The sequence below is a fragment of the Pituophis catenifer genome, unplaced genomic scaffold (assembly GCF_029215685.1).
Source record: "Pituophis catenifer annectens isolate HBS135680 unplaced genomic scaffold, rPitCat1.0.hap2 SCAF_4, whole genome shotgun sequence".
NCBI lineage: Eukaryota > Metazoa > Chordata > Lepidosauria > Squamata > Colubridae > Pituophis > Pituophis catenifer.
The window spans coordinates 127,523,527-127,541,199 of record NW_027256884.1 but is presented as its reverse complement, the minus strand read 5'-3'; the positions used below and the strand labels follow the sequence as shown (position 1 = coordinate 127,541,199).

The 17,673-nt window shown below is 42.5% G+C and overlaps 1 protein-coding gene across 1 annotated transcript; it reads right to left on the bottom strand.

Moving 5' to 3' along the window:
• Positions 1–4,594: 4,594 nt before the first annotated feature.
• Positions 4,595–15,110, bottom strand: LOC139316324 (histone acetyltransferase p300-like). The gene is made up of 4 exons (XM_070942988.1): positions 14,967–15,110; positions 13,459–13,560; positions 7,457–7,533; positions 4,595–5,155 (listed from the first exon to the last, which is right to left on the bottom strand). The coding sequence occupies exons 2-4, from the start codon at positions 13,550–13,552 to the stop codon at positions 4,709–4,711; spliced, it is 618 nt and encodes a 205-aa protein (XP_070799089.1). The 5' UTR covers positions 13,553–13,560; positions 14,967–15,110; the 3' UTR covers positions 4,595–4,708.
• Positions 15,111–17,673: the final 2,563 nt, after the last annotated feature.

Here is a 17,673-nt window from a genome sequence, read left to right as displayed (position 1 = left end):
GTGTACATTCAAAGTGACAATAAAGAATATTCTCTTCTGTTCTCTTCTCCCCTCCTCCCTCCCCAGGGTCTCTGGTTAGGCACCCATCCAACAGGTCACTCGGTGGGGATCAAAACCGGCTACCAGCGAGCCACCTGCCCGATTTTCTCAGCCAGTTGTGTCAGGGATGGCCAATGGTGAGGGGAAAGTTAGCCTATTGGCATGGCACAGAAGTTTCCACGGTGGGGAGGGCAAAAAGAGTCAAGATGGCAGCCATCAAAGCCCCCTCCCCTTTTTAAAACCCGCAGTGCACGTGATCAAGGGGACTCCCAAGAATTTCTGGAACATTTGGCAGGGGGTGTGGGAGTCCCTCTAACATTGGGGGAGACCCTCTAACATTTGTCTTAACTCCAGAGGTTCTCGCTAGGACAGGGGACTCCAACCTTAAGCCTGGAGGACTTCAATTCCCAGAATTCCCCAGCCAGCAAAGCTGGCTGGGGAATTCTGGGAGTTGAAGTCCTCCAGGCTTAAAGTTGCCAAGGTTGGAGTCCCCTGCTCTAGGCTGCCACCTCCATCAGGACAGTGAAGGCATCCCTGGAAGTCACCTGGCGTGCCAGCCCTCTGAGGCTTGATACCCCTTCTTTGTTGGAGCAGGAAGGGGGTCTCCCTGCTCCCAGTCCAACTCCTTCTCCACCCCCCCCACATGGGTCTGGGGCTGAGTGGGAGGGACAGGCGCGAAGCCCACCAGGAAACGCCTGGATTCCTTAAAGGGGACTTTGTGGATAGACGCCCAGTTTCCAGCTCAGCTCTTAGAGCCAGAACAGGTAGTTCTCAATTTATAACTGTTCGTTCAGTGACTGTTCAAAGTTACAACACAACCCTGGAAAAAAAGTGACTTTTCAGAGTTACGACCGTTGCATCTGCCGTGGTCACACAATCAAAATTCAGATGCTTGGGAACCCGACTCCTGTTTTATGACCGTCGCAATGCCCCGGGGTTATGGGATCGCCTCCTGTGACCAGCCAAGTCAAAGGGAAGCCCGATTCACTTAACAACTGCGTTACTCGTTTAAATAACTCCAATGATTCCGTTAACTGAAAAAAGGGGAGTAAAAGACGCCAAAACTCACTGAACTTGCTTATAGCAACAGAGATTTGGGGCTCCATTGTGGTCGTACGTCGAGGACTGGCTTCTGGTTGCAGTTTTACCAGTTTATCCCTTCTGCAGATCCAGGGCTGGAACCAAAGATTGAAATTCCCCAAGACTGGGGGGGAAAAATAGATCATTTTGCTTCGGTCTGGGGGCAATGGGTCGTATTGTGCTTTAAGAGCATTTTACAGCCAAACGAAGCCTCCGGCACCGTCTGCTCAGGGCTGGAGATCTCTCCCTGCAGACAAAGGCCGGCCCTGCTCAGACCTTGTGGCCCAAAGTTCCTCTGTTCAGTCCAGTTTCTAAAAATAGAGCATCTCACTCCATCCTGGAGCTCTTCCAATCTCTCTTTTTTTTTTAAGACTGTCCCACCCTTGACCGTAAAGCGGAAGACGGCCAGAAGCCCTAATGCCATCGCTTCGAGCATCCCGATTTCCTAATTCTGACCTTGTCTCCAGATCTGGGGGGGGGCTGCCTGGGAGCTTCACCACGCAAAAAAAAAAAAAAGGGGCAGTGTTTATGTCCCACAACTCCCTTCCCCCTTAACCTTGGACCCCCATAACCGCATCTAAGCGGTAAAGGGTTGTGGGTCGAAAGTGAGGCCAGAACTGGTGGGCTCAATAGTGGTCCTACTGTACGTCGAGGGCTACTTGCATTCAAGACTGAGACGATGAGACTTTATTAGCCAGGAGCAGCATTTTTTTTTAAAAAAAATTTTTGATTTATATGCCGCCCTTCTCCGGAGACTCAGGGCGGCTTACAATGCGTTAAGCAATAGCCTTCATACTTTTGTATATTTAATACAAAGTCAGCTTATTGCCCCCACAATCTGGGTCCTCATTTTACCTACCTTAGAAAGGATGGAAGGCTGAGTCGACCTTGAGCCTTGGAGAGATTTGAACCAGCAGAAATTGCAGGCAGCTGTGTTAATAACAGGGTGCGTAGACCACTGTACTATCAAGGCTCTTTTGTGGGGGGGGGGAATAAAAATTTTATAAAAGGAGAGAGAAGGTAGAGCTGGCAAGCAACAAGGCCAGGAGACCTCCTCCATTTGAGAGAAGAATCAACCTAACCCTTGGCCTGTAGCTGGGAGTCTGGTTTTTGAGGTGTTTCTTGACTATCCTAAACCCTGCAAAATGGATGGATTTTTTTTTTTTATGGTCTTGTTTCCAAAGAGCAGGAAAGCCTTGCCAGAATTCAGAGCATCGTTCGTAGACACTCGCGCAGGTGGACTCCCAAACCAAACCATTTCTGGGCTGAGCCGAGTCACAAATGGAGTCCTTGACTCAAGAGGCTCAGAAGCAACTCGCCCAAAGAATACAGCTTTCAGCGGGCGGACGAAGAAGTGCCTTTGCAGACTGGATACTGGCAGATCTTTAAATAGGGAGAAGATTACAGGACCCGTTTTTGGGGTGACAGGCTAGCAAAAGGGCCCCCCTTTGCTCTACAATTTCCTCCCAAGCCTCTGCATCATGGGGCGTTATTCAGTGATTAGAGCAGGGGTGTCAAAGTCAAGGCCTGCAGGGCCGGCCTGGAAATGTCAAAGGACTGGCCTGTGGTGCCTCTGCCGGCCAAAATGGGCCATGTGAGGCCCCCCCCCCACAGCCCGATTTCAGCCTCCCCATCCTCCAGCAGCACCATGCCAGCCAAAAACGGCCAGCAGAATGCTGCAGAAGGCCAAAAACAAGGTGCAGCCCACGCCCTCGTTTTGGCCAGAAGGGTGCTGCAAGAGGCATCCGTCTCCCTCCCCTACCAGCCTACGGAGAAGAAATACAATGCTGCACCGGCCCTTATTTATTTATTTATTATATTTACATAATTATTTATATAATTGAAGACACCCAGTTTGACAACCCTGATTTACAACATTTGTGGGTTTTTTTCCTTTCTAGTTTCAAATTTTACAAAAAATGGAAGAGGAGAAAAAGGGAAAGGGAAAGAGAAAGCAAGCATAAAGAAGAAACCTCAGGGATTTTCACTTGGGTTAAAATTTTACCCTTGGAATAGTTTCTTACCCTCTTTAGTTTTTTCCTTTGTTAGATGTAAAAATAACAAAAAAACATTCCAGGAAAACAAACCACAATATATATATATATACTACATCCATTTGGCAGCAGCTGCCATATATTTGCAAAAAAGTTTTCCTTTCTACACGTACAAATTTTAACACTTGGAAGTGTAAGCTCAGACTCTGGTACAGAAAGTTCTTGGGAGGACAAAAGTAGACTTCGGAAGGGAGACTGGATTTCTTAATATTTTTTTCCAGTTTTTAAAAGAATTGACATCTTTCCAACCAAGGAAGAAAATTATTGTTTTATATATCTAAATTATAACTATCAATATGTTCATTAATTATTTTTTTTTAAACAAAACCTGTTTGAGGCTAATGAAGGAAGTCATTTGGTCAGCAGCCAACTATCTGCTCCCAAGCACCTTATCCAACACGTGCGAAGGGAAACTGTAGGAATCTGCAGTCTGCGTATGTGCAGGGATTTTCCTGTCTTGGATGGCAAACCTCAGATAAGGAAGGTTACTTGCACGTAAGCGCCAGGAAATGACATTAGAAGATAAAGACCCTAACTCTGTAAACAAGAGGAACAGGAGGAGAGGAAGTGGGATGTGTGTTAGATTTTAATTATAGCTAAATATTAGAAGTGCTTAAGCCAGCAGTAATGATTAACCTATGACAGTGATGGCTAACCTTTTTGCTGCCAAAAGTGGGGGAAGTGTGGAAGGGACGCGGGTAGGCGTGCCCACCTCCATAATTCAAACGCATGTGCCCTCCTGCGCATGGGCATGTGACCCCCCCCCCAATGCTCCCCCCTGCTTTTGGCACAAGATGGCACGGTGGGTCCAGTAGGCCCGTTTTTTGCCCTCCCCAGGCTCCAGAGGCTTTCTTGGAGCCTGGGGAGGGCGAAAATGGCCTTCCCCACCCCACCGGAGGCCCTCCGGAGACCGGAAACGGCCCATTTCCTGACTTCCGGTGGGACCAGAAGATCCATTTTTCACCCTCCCCAGACTCCAGAGGCTTTCTAGGAGCCTGGGGAGGGCAAAAACTGCCTTCCCCACCCACCCCCAGAGGCCCTCCAGAGGCCAGAAACAGCCCGTTTCCCGACTTCCAGTGGGACCGGAAGGCCCGAAAATCAACTGGCCGGTGCGCTTGCACACTGGACCCGAGCTAGGGCAACACTTGCATGCCCACCGATATGACTCCACGTGCCACCTGTGGCACGCGTGCCATAGGTTCGCCATCACGGACCTATGAATTAAGTTACCTGGAAGATTCTGTGAGCCAATGATGTTCTGCCAAGTACGCTGTAACTTGAAAGTAACGAACTATATAATGTCACTATGTAAGACAATAAAGATACCACATATATTCTCAACCTTTGTTTGTGTGGCCACTCAACAGGAAACAAAAACAAACGAACAAACAAAAAAAAAGGACTGGTTACAGTCCCAGCCATAACAAAAAATATATTTTCTTTATTCCATTGTCCCCCATTTCAGTTGGCTTTTTTAATTTTATTTTAAACAAACTACTGTTGAAGGCAACCCTTGCTGTTGTCCCTCTATGCCTTCACCCTCCGGATGCTTTCATCTTCCTCAGGAGCATCTGGGCCTGTTGTAGGCGACGCTGACGCTGACGAAGTTTATGTCTGATGTTTAGGCAAAATGGCACTGGACACTTGATCTCCTGGCAGTGCTTAGCATGGTAGCAGCAAAGAGCAATGAGTTGTTTGCAAACTGGACACCCTTCATTGGCTTTGGCTTTGCATCTTTTGGTGTGCTGGACAACTCTCTTCATTTTTTGACATTTTGGCAATGAACAGTTGACATTGTGGCACTGGCAGGCATGAACTAAAGACTGGATGCAGCGCTGGAGAGACAGGCGACATGAATCAGCACGACTCCGAGTGGCAGCTGCCCGTTGGTTGTTGCTCTCATCATCGATACCGAGGCCTGGTTTCTCCATCTTGTGCTCAGGGTTTTCAGTGTTATTGTGGGCAATGCCCAAGACATCATCCTAAACACAGAATTATCGTCAGCAGCAACAATATGGCATTAAAATGAAATAGAGACACCTTCTGAGACTGACAATATTATTATAGGTGGGCCATCAATTCTATTTAAGATGTGTGGACTCCAACGCTCAGTATTCCCTAGCTAGCATGGTAGCTGGCAGGGGTGAAATACTACCGGTTCGCACAAAACTATAGAGAGAAAAACTACCGTTTCGGGTGAACCAGTGGTAAAAAAAAAAGCATGTGCCAAAAGAAGGCTTGGAAGATAAGTAGAACAGCGAGGGAGAAGTGGGGAATCAGCTATGTCACGTGGTTTAGCTTTGCTAGAAAGCAGGAAATCCTGCTTTCTAGCAAAGCTAAACCGCACAGCACAGCTGATTGTCGGATAGTAGCTTTTTTAAACTGCCGGTTCGAGCTTTTCAAACGCGCAGCGCACATTTGGTGCACACTGCGCCTGCAGCGCGCACTTGGCGTGCATGCACAGCCAGCGAACCGGTAGCAAACCGCTTCAGATTTCACCACTGGTAGCTGGATAATTTTGAAAGTTGAAGTCCACATATCTTAAAATTGCAAGGTTTGAAAAATACTGTCCTAGAATTAAACTGACAATACTGAATTTATACAGCTCCATCCTGACCTAATTTCAATAAGCTCTCAAGGTTACTTGTGTGATGCTTTGCTTTTTGTGTGACAGATTGCAGTAGTCAATAAATTTTATAAATGCACAAGCAAGCAAGTTACATTGTAAGTATGATTACTCTGAATGATCTCAGGGTAGAGAGAATCTGGATTAAAATAGTATTATCTAAGAATTAATGGAAATCAAGCTATTGATTCACAAGTCACCTATAGGCTTTGCAAGTGCTATACCATAGCACCGTGATGGTGAACCTATGGCACGCGTGCCATTTTAAATATACTTTAAATATAACAAACATATTAAGATTTTAAATTAGTATTTTGTTATTCTGCTAAAATGCATTTAGAAACAGCTGAATTCCACAAAAAAACCCAAGAGTTACTCTGCTCTCATTGTTCATATTCCAAATTCTTTTTACTGCACTGTTCCCATACTATGTTCCACCTGCTAGAATAGCTGTCAATAGCAGATACAGTATACAGAATAATGAGAACTTGGAATTATCTCCCTATTTAAATGTTATATACTTATAACTGATTTCAATACAGCTACGTAAGACAGCTACATTAATTTGGTAATAGGTAATTTTAAAAAGGCAAAAGAATCTAACAACAGGGAATTGAAGGAACAGTGTTACAATGCCAACTCAAGTGTTTATCATGCAAATTTTCGGAAATCAGTAGTCACTGATCCATGTTGATCTCCTTAAGTAAAACTGTTCTATTTAGACCAGGGGTGTCAAACTCAAGGCCCGCAGGCTGAATTCGGCCTGCGGGATGCTTAGATCTGGCCCGTGGGGCCGGTCTGGAAATATCAAAGGACCGACCTGCAGTGCCTCTGCCGTCCAAAACAGGTGGCCCCCCTATGGCCAGGAGAGTGCTGCAGGAGGCCGTGGAGGCTGTGCGCGGCCTGTTTTCAGCTGGCAGAGTGCTGCAGGACTAGCTTGGACTGGATTACAATTATGTGGCCTCAAGTAAGTGCCTGATCTGGATAGAAAACAAGCATTTTATTAAAATGAATTTGATAAAAATAAAAAATAAAAAACATTCTGATTTAAATTTAAAAAAAAAAAACAATTTAAATTTCTAAAGATCTGATTTTTTTTAAAAAAATCTATTTTTACCCATCCTGTTTTGCATTCAATGCAATAATTTGGGTCTTGAAAAGTAGCATCATGTTATTTTACATCTACATTTTCCAAAACACAAGATTCAAGTCACAAAGCCAATATAACATATTATATTATCTCACATATATTATCTCACATATTCTATTATTAGTGCTACTCTTAAGAATGATAATTATTAGCCTTTGGAGTTTTTAACACTTGCAATTAGACAAATTATTAACTTATTACCTCATGCACAATCATTCTACGTATGGAAAACATTCCATATTTATAAATTCAAGCAACTGTTTTGGATAATGTACTATACCTAGACTCCTATAGTCTTCAGGGTTATTATACAGTTCATACCCATGTAAAATTTATCCTTAATATGCATTGATAAGGTTATGTATAGGTTTGTGTTTTATGTATTATATGTTTCATCTGCAAACATGCTGGAGGCATCTGGCAAGACACCCAAAAGCATCCCTAAAGGATGGCACTTTGAAACTGTATTTTTCATTGTCAATATTCAAAATAAAACCTTTGACATACCTTGTTCATTGCTCCAGGCTGTGGACCTCTCAGGCTCGCCTGCCCTCCCATTTGAGGAGAACCTTGCTGTGATGTCTCTGCAATTAGAATATCAGCATTTCCCATTCCTGGGTTTGGATATGACATATTGGAATATCCTCTTCCAGCTCCAATTGAACCATTCATAATTTGTTCTTGCATCATTCCTTGCCCATTTCCTGCAGACAACACAGGATTCATGCCAGCATTCATTCCCATTCCAGGCTGATTTACTGGACTATTTACTGTTGGCATCATTCCTGCAGTGGACTGTGTTGACGGACCTTGATTTGGCCCACCTGTACCCATCCCCAAATTTGGATATGTCAGTGCAGCCTTCAGAAGCAGCATTCCAAATTACCTAATGTATCCAACCAGCATTCAGACAAACAAACAAACAAACACACACACACACCCTATCAAATACAAATCAAGTCTGGCTACCATTAATAATCAGAATGTCTACATTTTTGGCTGAAGGATTCCAGTTAATTTCTTCTGATAAAATGAAAAGAACTATTGCACAGACTAATCCTAAACTCAGGAAAGCAACACAATTTTTCTTTTGCAATCAATCAGAGCTGTGGAGTCGGGAGATAAATGTTCCGACTCCGACTCTGACTCCGACTCCTCAGTTTTTTGTACTTCCGACTCCGACTCCGACTCCCCGACTCCGACTCCTCTGTATTAATATGCGAATGTATTTTATACATTCCTTGAAGGAAAGAAAGGCAACATACATGTCATTACCACAGGACTACTGGCTGGGAAGCCAACAGTCTACTGTATTGAACAGTTTAAGCAAAAGACAAACACAATGAAAACAACAAAGTTTTATTAATTTTTTTTTATTAATTTAATTAATCAAGTTGCTGGATAGTAGCAGCAGGCATAAACATCAGGAACAGGAACTTTACCAGTTCAAAAATACAAACCACATTATTTGGTTGTTTTAGAACAAAAACAAAGCTTATCTATATGAACCAAAAACAAAATCTGTAAAACCTAGAAATGGTTTATATTAATCTTGAAATGTAGTTATAGGCTTAGCAAATGCAAATCAATTCAATGTAGAGTTCTAAGGAAGAGAATTGCCTCTGCCAGATCCTCTTTCATAGAGGCTCTTAAGTCAGACTTTATTATTTTTAGGGCTGAAAATAATCTTTCGACACTGACTTGGGTGGGTGGCATTGCAGTAACTATTCTGGCCACATCACTAACGATCTCTGGATAAACAAGGATGGCTTCTTCAACAGTAAGTTTTGATGAGCGATCATACTTTTCAACTTCTTTTAGTGCTTTATAAAACTCCTGTTGGAATTTTTTTATTTGGACATTTACTGGTTCTGTAACGCTTATGCGACGTCGCTTTCCTTTAGCAACTTCCATTTTGTCTAAGAAGGAATCAAAGTCTAATTCTTCGTTTGAAGAAGATGATTCTGAGTTACCACTATTGCTTAAAAGAACTCCATCCTCCTGTGGAGGTATTTCAGGTCGTAATCCCTTCATGCGAACTGCTACATCATAGAGGGCCTTTTTCCCAGTAGCAATCTGTTTACTGTTCAATAAAAGTCGGCTCATTGGGTCGACATAAATAGCCGCTAACAAGATTTCATTTTCCAGCAAAAGACTCTCTCTTTTCATCATTGAAGATGCAATGCCCTCAGCTATTAACCCTCCATTTTTGTTCAGGCGATATAACAGGCTCTTCCATTCCAAGAGGAATTTACCCGGGGTTAGATCATCACATTGCAACCTCTTGGTGACAGTGAAGGGGTGAGAAAGAAGGTTCTCCAGCTCTTTTGTTTGTGTCCACTGGCTTGCAGTTAATGCAAGATTTTCATTGTCCATTTCTTCTATGAAGTCTTTAAGTTCAAGCAAACGCTTCACCATTAAATAAGTGCTTCCCCAGCGAGTTGTTTGATCCAAAATGGCTCCTTTTCCTGCACGTCTTTTCAAAATTGCATCTGTTTTTGGGGCCCTGGCTGCAACAGTTACTTGCCGTAATTTGCCAATTAATGTAGCTGCATGGCGATCTTTTAATCCATCTCTTATGGCAAGTTGCAGTGTATGAACAGCACATCGCATATGATGAATAGTAGCAAGCTTCAATGCTTCTTCAACAAAGTTGTCTAAAAAAATGTCAGCATTCTCTTCAGTTTCTAAACTTTCTCTAATACTTGCAGAGCTGTCTTCCTCTAAGTCTAATATCTGTTTGATACCTTCTTCATCTGCCTTCATCTTCTCAATTGTGCTCAACATGTTAGAAGCGTTATCTGTCACAACACATAAAATCTGTTCCTTTTTAATTTCAAAATCTTCTAGAACACCCTCCACTAACTTCTGAAGGTAATCACTGGTGTGATGTGCCTGAGTGTCCTTTACTCCGAGGGTCCGTGTTATTGTTTTGTTATTTTCATCCACAAATCTAACATTAATAGCGAAATAATTGACTCTGTGACGTGTGCATGCATCCATTTTAAGGAAGACAAAACGTCCTTTCATAACTTTCTGTAGTTCTTCCTTTTTACATTTGGCCTCCTCAATTATAAGTTTCCTTATACTTTCTCTTTCCAGAGAAACACCAAGTTTTTTTGCCATTTCTCCATTTAGGCCTAAAAAGGCTGTCTGTGAAAAGAAGGATAGTGGTACACTATTCTTTACTACCATTTCAATAATGTGGTGTTTGAATTTTTCTGGTGTCATCCTTATGGTAACTTTGTCAGATATAAAGAATTTTCTTATTTGTGATTGTTCTCCAGTAGATTTCTGAACGTTTTTTGTCACAGAAGTAGATGCAATGTTTTCATTGCTATCTTTCTCATTCACGGCTTCTAACACTTTGGGATGAAATAAATAACAATAATTAGAAACACACATACAAACATACAATGTATTTTCTTTGAACAGAGTATTTGGCCGGTTCATAAATTTAAACAGTGTTTAGTCATTTCAATTAAATTTACAATTTCTATATTTCCTTTTTGCCATATTTATTCCTCATCTATTTTTGTAAAAAACCAATATTACCCTTCATCCTCATCTCTAATCTTAATCAAATTCAATTTTTCCCTTCTATTCTATATTATACCCCTTCCCATTGTCATCTATTTTTATATCCATCCTCACATTGGTTAATTATGTAATATTACAGTTGTTTAATATGAATTCAACATTTTAATATAAATCAATTAGTTATATAACTACCTTTTTTGTATATTAATCAATATGAACATGAATATTCCAATTATTTCCATGCAATCCAATTTCTTACAAATCAATTAATTATATTTACCAATAATAATAAACCAAATAATTTCCCCCATATATTCCTCCAAACCACAACTTAACCATTTCTGCTTTCAACACAATATACAATTAATAGTATCTCAATTATTACAATTCCCTAGTTAAATAGAGCTTTTTTTCTTTTGTGTTTTAAAATCTCCTTTTTTCCCTAAATTTCCCGTTGTTTGCACCTACCTTTTTTGGTGAGGAAAAAGAAAAGAAATCTGCCTGCCTAATTTTCTAACATGCAAAACCAACAGCCTGCTTTACTTTCTCTTTCGTTTTTCAGTATAGCTAGGGGGGGAAAAATCTGCAGTCTTTCCAAGCAAGCAAAAGAGCACTGAGCAAAACAGCTCAGAGCAAATCAGCTGGGGGTCGGGAGCCGATCTAATCAAGGGCTAATTAGCCTATGCTGAAGCTCCGTGGGCCAATAAAATTACAAAAAAACCACCGAACCATTTGTTAAATTGCTGGGTCGCCCGCCCCTCGCCCACCACTATTTATTGGCAATAAATAGTGGTGCGGAGGGGCGGGGCAAGCCAGCAATTTAACAAACGGTTGGGCTGCACCACTGGCTCTAGGGCGGCCCTTTGAAGCACCGTGGCAAGAATTTAAACAGTTTTTTTTCCTCTAGCCATCGGAGGCAGCAATAGATTGGGAGTGGGCGGGGTAAACGAACGGCCAGCGATCCAACAGAGCAGAGAGTGAGGGTGAGTGAAGGCATGGGGGGGGGCAGAGAGGGCTTTGGCGACTCCTGTGAAATGGCCGTTCGACCCCCAAAGGGGTCGCAACCCCCAGGTTGAGAACCGCTGTTCTAAGCTCTTCTAGCAGAGAGAGGTAGTTGGGCAGAAGCTGCTGCCTTCTCCTTTTTGTGTGCTGATCTGCTGCTGAAGATAGGGCAGTGGGAGGATCCAGGAAGGGGCATTTATTATAAAACATGATTTCCCTAGTAGAATCCCATAGTCATGTTTAAAGTTTAAGCTAACAATCAGAGTTTACAAGTTTTTATAGCCTTAGCTGAATGACAGCAGTTTTTCCAATGGTTTACAGCTTCAGTCTTGAACTATTGACCCTCCATTCCCTTCACTTATGCAAGTGTCTCTAGTCCTGCAAAAAACATATTTACTTAATCCCTTATCAGTGAGAGGCTAGGTTACCCATGGGCGCTGCGTTCCCTGTAACAGCAGAACACAACACTATGGAAAGTATAAGTATTGCCACTCCTAATTGTGCGTTGCGTGCCTTATAGTGAAGCACATGAAAAGCATGCTTCTTCACGGTCACTTAACGTGTTCATTTTGCGGTTACGTGAGGCACTGCATGCATTGGTCTTTATTCTTACAGTAGAGAAGTCATTAATTATAACTTTTTGTGAATTGGGACATTTAAACTTGCTTTTTTTAAAATTCCAATCTAAATTTAGTAGGAGTCGGAGTCGGTGCATTGTTTGCCGACTCCGACTCCGACTCCAGGTACCCAAAATTTCCTCCGACTCCGACTCCTCGACTCCGACTCCACAGCACTGCAATCAATTTTTCGGAGTATAAGACGCTCCGGACTATAAGACACACCTACCTTTTTTGGTGAGGAAAACAAGAAAAAGAAATCTGCCTCTGCATCCCAGAAAGTTTGCCTTGTTGCAGCAAACAGCCTGGTTTACTTTCATATTCGTTTTCAGCATAGCTTGATTAGCACAAGAAAAAAAATCTACTCCCAGCAATGTACCTCCATGCAGCAAGCAGCAGAGGCCTCTGCAACGATAGGCAATGGCAATCCCTGCAGCCTGAAACAGCTGAGAGCCGGGAAGCCGATCCAAAGGACAATCAACTTGTGCTAATTAGGCTGTGCTGAAGCTGAAATGGACTGTTTCTTCTTGCTGCTTGCTGGGAGGCAGGGGCCAAAGGGTGGGGGCCAGTGGGTGGGCGGGGCTACATTCAGTGTATAAGACACACCCAAATTTTCACCCCCTTTTAGGGAGAGGGGAAGGTGCGTCTTATACTCCGAAAAATACTATAGGTGCCTGAACTTCCAAGAGAACCTATAAAGAGTTATCAAATGAACTGTAATATGCATCCCTAATTTCAAGAGTTGTAGTATTTCTATCTAGTTGATTTGTTCAATAAATAAATAAGTAAACAAGTGTTACTATATTCATTTTTACAAATAAGGCATGACTTCAGGGGAAATTCAGACATTTTAGCCTCTGAACAAAACCAGATGACCAAGTCTATATTGTTTTTCAGTATTGATCTAATGAAGCTGTCTTAACAAAAACATCAAAAAGAATTCTATCTGCAACTGTAATCACCTCTTTATGAAACAATATTAGTACTAAATAATTGATGGAAGTAAAGGAGATTAAAACTTAGCCATCAGAACACTGGTAAAATGAAAAATAAGGACTCTTCAGATTAAACGAGTTTAAGATTTGAAGAAAAGACTCTATCAATACACAGATAATAACTATGCAACAAAAGATCACTTTTTACAAGATTTCAAGTGCTGCAAGCCCTCAGAGGTAAGGATCAACTCATTTACAGCCTCTTCAAAAGAAATAAAACTTAATGTCAGTTCGACGTCCAAAGTCATATGGCAAAATATAAGCTAAAAACAAGTAGATAGCAAAAAAGGCTGCCCAAAAAAAGAGAGTCTGTTTGTGATAAGGTAAAATGAAGGGATCTATGCCCAAGACTGACCTGTGCCATCGCTTGCAGAGACAGACAGTGCCGGTGAAGAAAGTTTAGGCCTCTTGGCTGAAGGCGAGGCCGACTCCACCACATTCTCGGCCATTTTTAATCCTTTTTAGACAAACAAGAACCCGTATTGAAGATGGGGGGATCCCCAAGGCCCTCAGCCGTTTCCTGTGATCCAAAATCAACCGAAAAGCAGTATGGAAATTGATGGCCATATATGGCTTTTCAATATTTATTTATTTATTTATTTATTTATTTTTTAATTTCTATACCGCCTTTCTCCCGTAGGACTCAAGGCGGTGTACAGTCAAGAAAAATATAGATACACAAACATCATAGAATTGCTAATTAAAATTATTATTATAACATAGTTTGGCCCAATTAAATAGAACCTAAAATTAGGTAACATTAGATAATATCCCAATTGGTTATCAGACTCCCAGGGGATGGGGGTTTTAGCTGGCCTTGCTGGCTGATGAAATCTTCCCAAGAGCCATGTGGTGAGTTTCTGTTGCTAGATGGGTCCTATTGTGTTGCAGATGATGTTCCATTGACAAAGGGTGGGGGGGAATTGAGTTTCTGCCTCTGGCCCATTGACAAAGGGGGGGGGGGGACACAGGAAGGTGGGAGTTGCTTTGTCTTTAAAACATGCTTCTCCATTTCTCATCCAGGGAAACATAATATTCTGCCTTTTTAATATTTCCCAAAATATTTCATTCTTCTAGGAAAGGGGTGGGTGCTAACTTCCTATTACAATCTCAATCCATTTGGGAAGAGTCGAAGAGGCCGCTCTTGCAACCTCTTTTTATTTTTATTTTATTTTAATGTTTTTCTCCAATAAATCTTTGATTTTGTTAACCACTCTTGTCTTGGGAGTTGTGAGTATAAAATTTTGGGGATTTTAAATCTCACGTCTCCATGAAGAATTTGGTTGGAATCTAATCATGGGGAAGAACAGGCCCACTAACAAAGAAATCCGTTATCAAGAAATCATCTTTCAGGTTATCGAAACACCTGTTCAGAACATTATGAAAATAAGGATTCTAAATCTTTTTGAGGAATTCTTGGGAGTTGGAAATCCACCAAGGTTGGAAAACAGGGTGTGGGAAGCAGTCTTTTCTCCGGGCCAAAGGGGGAAAAAAAACAAGGATGAAAAGAACAAACCCCTTCCTATACTCCATTAAATGGGGGGGCTCGGTAAATTTACAAGTCGAATTAAAGACTCAATGGCCAGAAAGAACTGGAGTGGAGTCCTAGTGTTTCTAGCCCCAGGGGTGTCAACCGACCTCCCCTCACAAACGACAACCACAATGCTGATCCGGCCCTCCATTAAAAAATCGAGTTTTTTATAAATCGAAACCGAGAATTCGTACTCCCCTACCGGCTACGAGGCTACCAACGGTGAGGTAAATCACGGAAGTTTCAGAGTTGCCTCAGGTCGGTCTGTCTGTCTGGGCCAGCGGGTCCCCCTGAATTTCTAACGGCCTCCGCCGCTGTTTTCCACATCTTACCTGTGGTTTTTTTGTTGTTGTGGTTCGCACCCTTGAATCGCTCGCGCCGACAAAATGGCGGCGGCTTCTTCCTCAGCTCTCCAGTTGGCAGTTGAAGCGAGCTGGAAAGGAGACGAGAGAGAAGGGCGTGTCCCAAAAGGAAAAGGCGGGAAACGCAAAGCAGCTGGCGCGCCTGCGCGCGCAATGGACCGCGGAGGGCTGAAGCAGGAGGAGATTCCGAGGCCAGCTCCGGTCACGAGACTAAGCTCACCCAATCGGCTTGCTATCCTTAAGTCAAGTGGGGGGGTGTCCAACCTTGGCCACTTTTAAGCCTGGAGGACTTCAACTCCCAGAATTCCTCAGCCAGCTTTGCTGGGAGTTGAAGTCCTCCAAGCTTAAAGTGGCCAAGTTTGGACACCTCTGCAGTTTCCCATCTCTGACTGGGGAATTCTGGGAGTTGAAGTCCTCCAGGCTTAAAGTGGCCAAGGTTGGACACCTCTGCAGTTTCCCATCTCTGACTGGGGAATTCTGGGAGTTGAAGTCCTCCAGGCTTAAAGTGGCCAAGGTTGGACACCTCAGCAGTTTCCCATCTCTGACTGGGGAATTCTGGGAGTTGAAGTCCTCCAGGCTTAAAGTGGCCAACAACCTTGACACCCCTGACTTAAGTGATTCCCTCCCGCAAACGTATCTTTTCTTTTATGTACATTTAGAGCGTATGCACCAAAGACAAATTCCTTGTGTGTCCAATCACGCTTGGCCAATAAAAAATTCTGTTCTGTTCTGTTCTGTTCTGTTCTGTTCTGTTCTGTTCTATTCTATTCTATTCTATTCTATTCTATTCTATTCTATTCTATTCTATTCTATTCTATTCTATTCTATTTTTCATTATAATATCTATATACTGTCCATGCTTTTCTTCAATTTCATTTGTATGTTTGCTAACATGAAGATTGACATTATCTTTTCTTTTAGTATTTACTGTTAGCGGTTTCTATTTTTACTTTCAGAACAAGTTTCTCTTAAGTTTTCTATATCACAAATAGCTAGTATTTCTACAAATGGTGCTATGCCAAATACAATTTAAGCTTTATTTCCATCAATGGCTTGTTAGAAGGTCACAAAAGGATCATACGATCCTGAGACATTGCAGCCATCATAAATACATGTTGTGGCCCACCAGCTGCCAGCGGAGCTGGCGGCAGACTTGGACGATGAGGAGGTTGGAGAGGAATTTGGGCCAGTTCTGGAGTCTGGGGAAGGTTCTGATGGATGCTCTGCATCGGATGCAGAGATAGAGCCAGGGCTGTTCGACATTTCCCAGCCACCGGAGCGGCATCTGCCTTTGGAGGCTGCTATGAGTGAGGAGGGAGAACAGCTGGGGCCTGTTCCAGATACACTTATGTGCAGAGCAGTTAGGAGAGGTGAACAATGGAGGACAAGGAGTCGACTCAGGAAGCAAGGCATACGTGGATGCTGAATGGCCCCTCCCTGGCTGGGGAATAAATAGAAGGAAAGGGGTGTGGTTGTCGTAGAAGACAACAGTTTGTATTTCTGGAGATTTTGCTCATTGTGTTTCCTGCATCAAAGACGGCTTGCCAGAACTTAATTTGCAGCCTTTTGGTTATCGCAAGGAACTGATAAAGTGTGTTGCTGCATTTAACTCCTTGCAGGACTTTTGCTTGGACTTTTCGTGGGTGAATGCCATTAATTCACAAGAAGTATATAAAGAGGGAGTTTTTTGTGACAAGGAGTCCGTTTCTTGCTTCGGCTAAGGCTGGGTCAGAACAATGCAAGCCAGTTGCCAAGCGTCCAAGTTTTGATCACATGACGATGTTGCGCCGGTCATAAAGGTGAAAAATAATCATAACTCACTTTTTTCAGTGCTGTCATAACTTCAAATGGTCACTTAACAAATAGTTGTAAGCCAAGGACTACATGACGAATTCATTCTATGTTCATATACCTTCCTCTGATATAAGGAATACAAATTGGTGACTTCATGACATAAGCTAGAATTTATTGAGATTAAATCTTTTGGATGAAAAGTCCTCAATAAAACCATCATAATGTTGGTGTTTTTCAATTTTATTATCAACTAGCTGATAACCCGGCGTTGCCCGGGTATTTCTTATCCCAATCCTGAAATTGCTCGAGGCGTTCCAGAGTTATGCTGGAACACACACACATACACCCTACACTTAGGTTGCTAGGGGTGTCTTACCCCCACAATATTTATTTCCAGATAGTAAGTCATCTGTGTACCAAGTTTGGTTGAAATAGCTCGAGTTGATCCCGAATGATGCTGGAACACACAGACACCCTCCCCAGGGGTTTCTTAGCCCCCAGTATTTGTTTCCAGAGTGTAAGTCATCTGTGTACCAAGTTTGGTTTAAATTACTTGAGGAGTTCCAGAGTTATGCTGGAACATACATACATACAGCCTTTTTTATATAGATAGTAGAAGATAGAAGATAGAAGAGAAGGAGGAGAAGACGAAGACGAAGAGATCATCACTAGTCTACTGACTGAAAATTTACTTACTAAAAATAGGCTGTACAAATACATTGGTGCAGCTGGCTGCCTAGCTAAGGGGAAGAGGATCATTCAACTGCCTTTTTTCATTTGCTGATCTTGTGCCAAAATTGGAGGCACCATCCAGTATGGGACCCTGGGCAAAAGAAGTTTGTCCACTTCTAGAGCAATCTCTGCATTTGATCTGAGTTGCGTA

What these genes read in the sequence shown, in the direction of transcription:
- LOC139316324 (XM_070942988.1), bottom strand. Translation starts at nt 13,552, where the DNA reads ATGGCCGAGAATGTGGTGGAGTCGGCCTCGCCTTCAGCCAAGAGGCCT. An exon ending in CTCTGCAAGCGATGGCACAG is followed by an intron (nt 7,534 to 13,458) that starts GTCAGTCTTGGG and finishes TTCTAATTGCAG; the next exon opens with AGACATCACAGCAAGGTTCT. An exon ending in AGCCTGGAGCAATGAACAAG is followed by an intron (nt 5,156 to 7,456) that starts GTATGTCAAAGG and finishes TTCTGTGTTTAG; the next exon opens with GATGATGTCTTGGGCATTGC.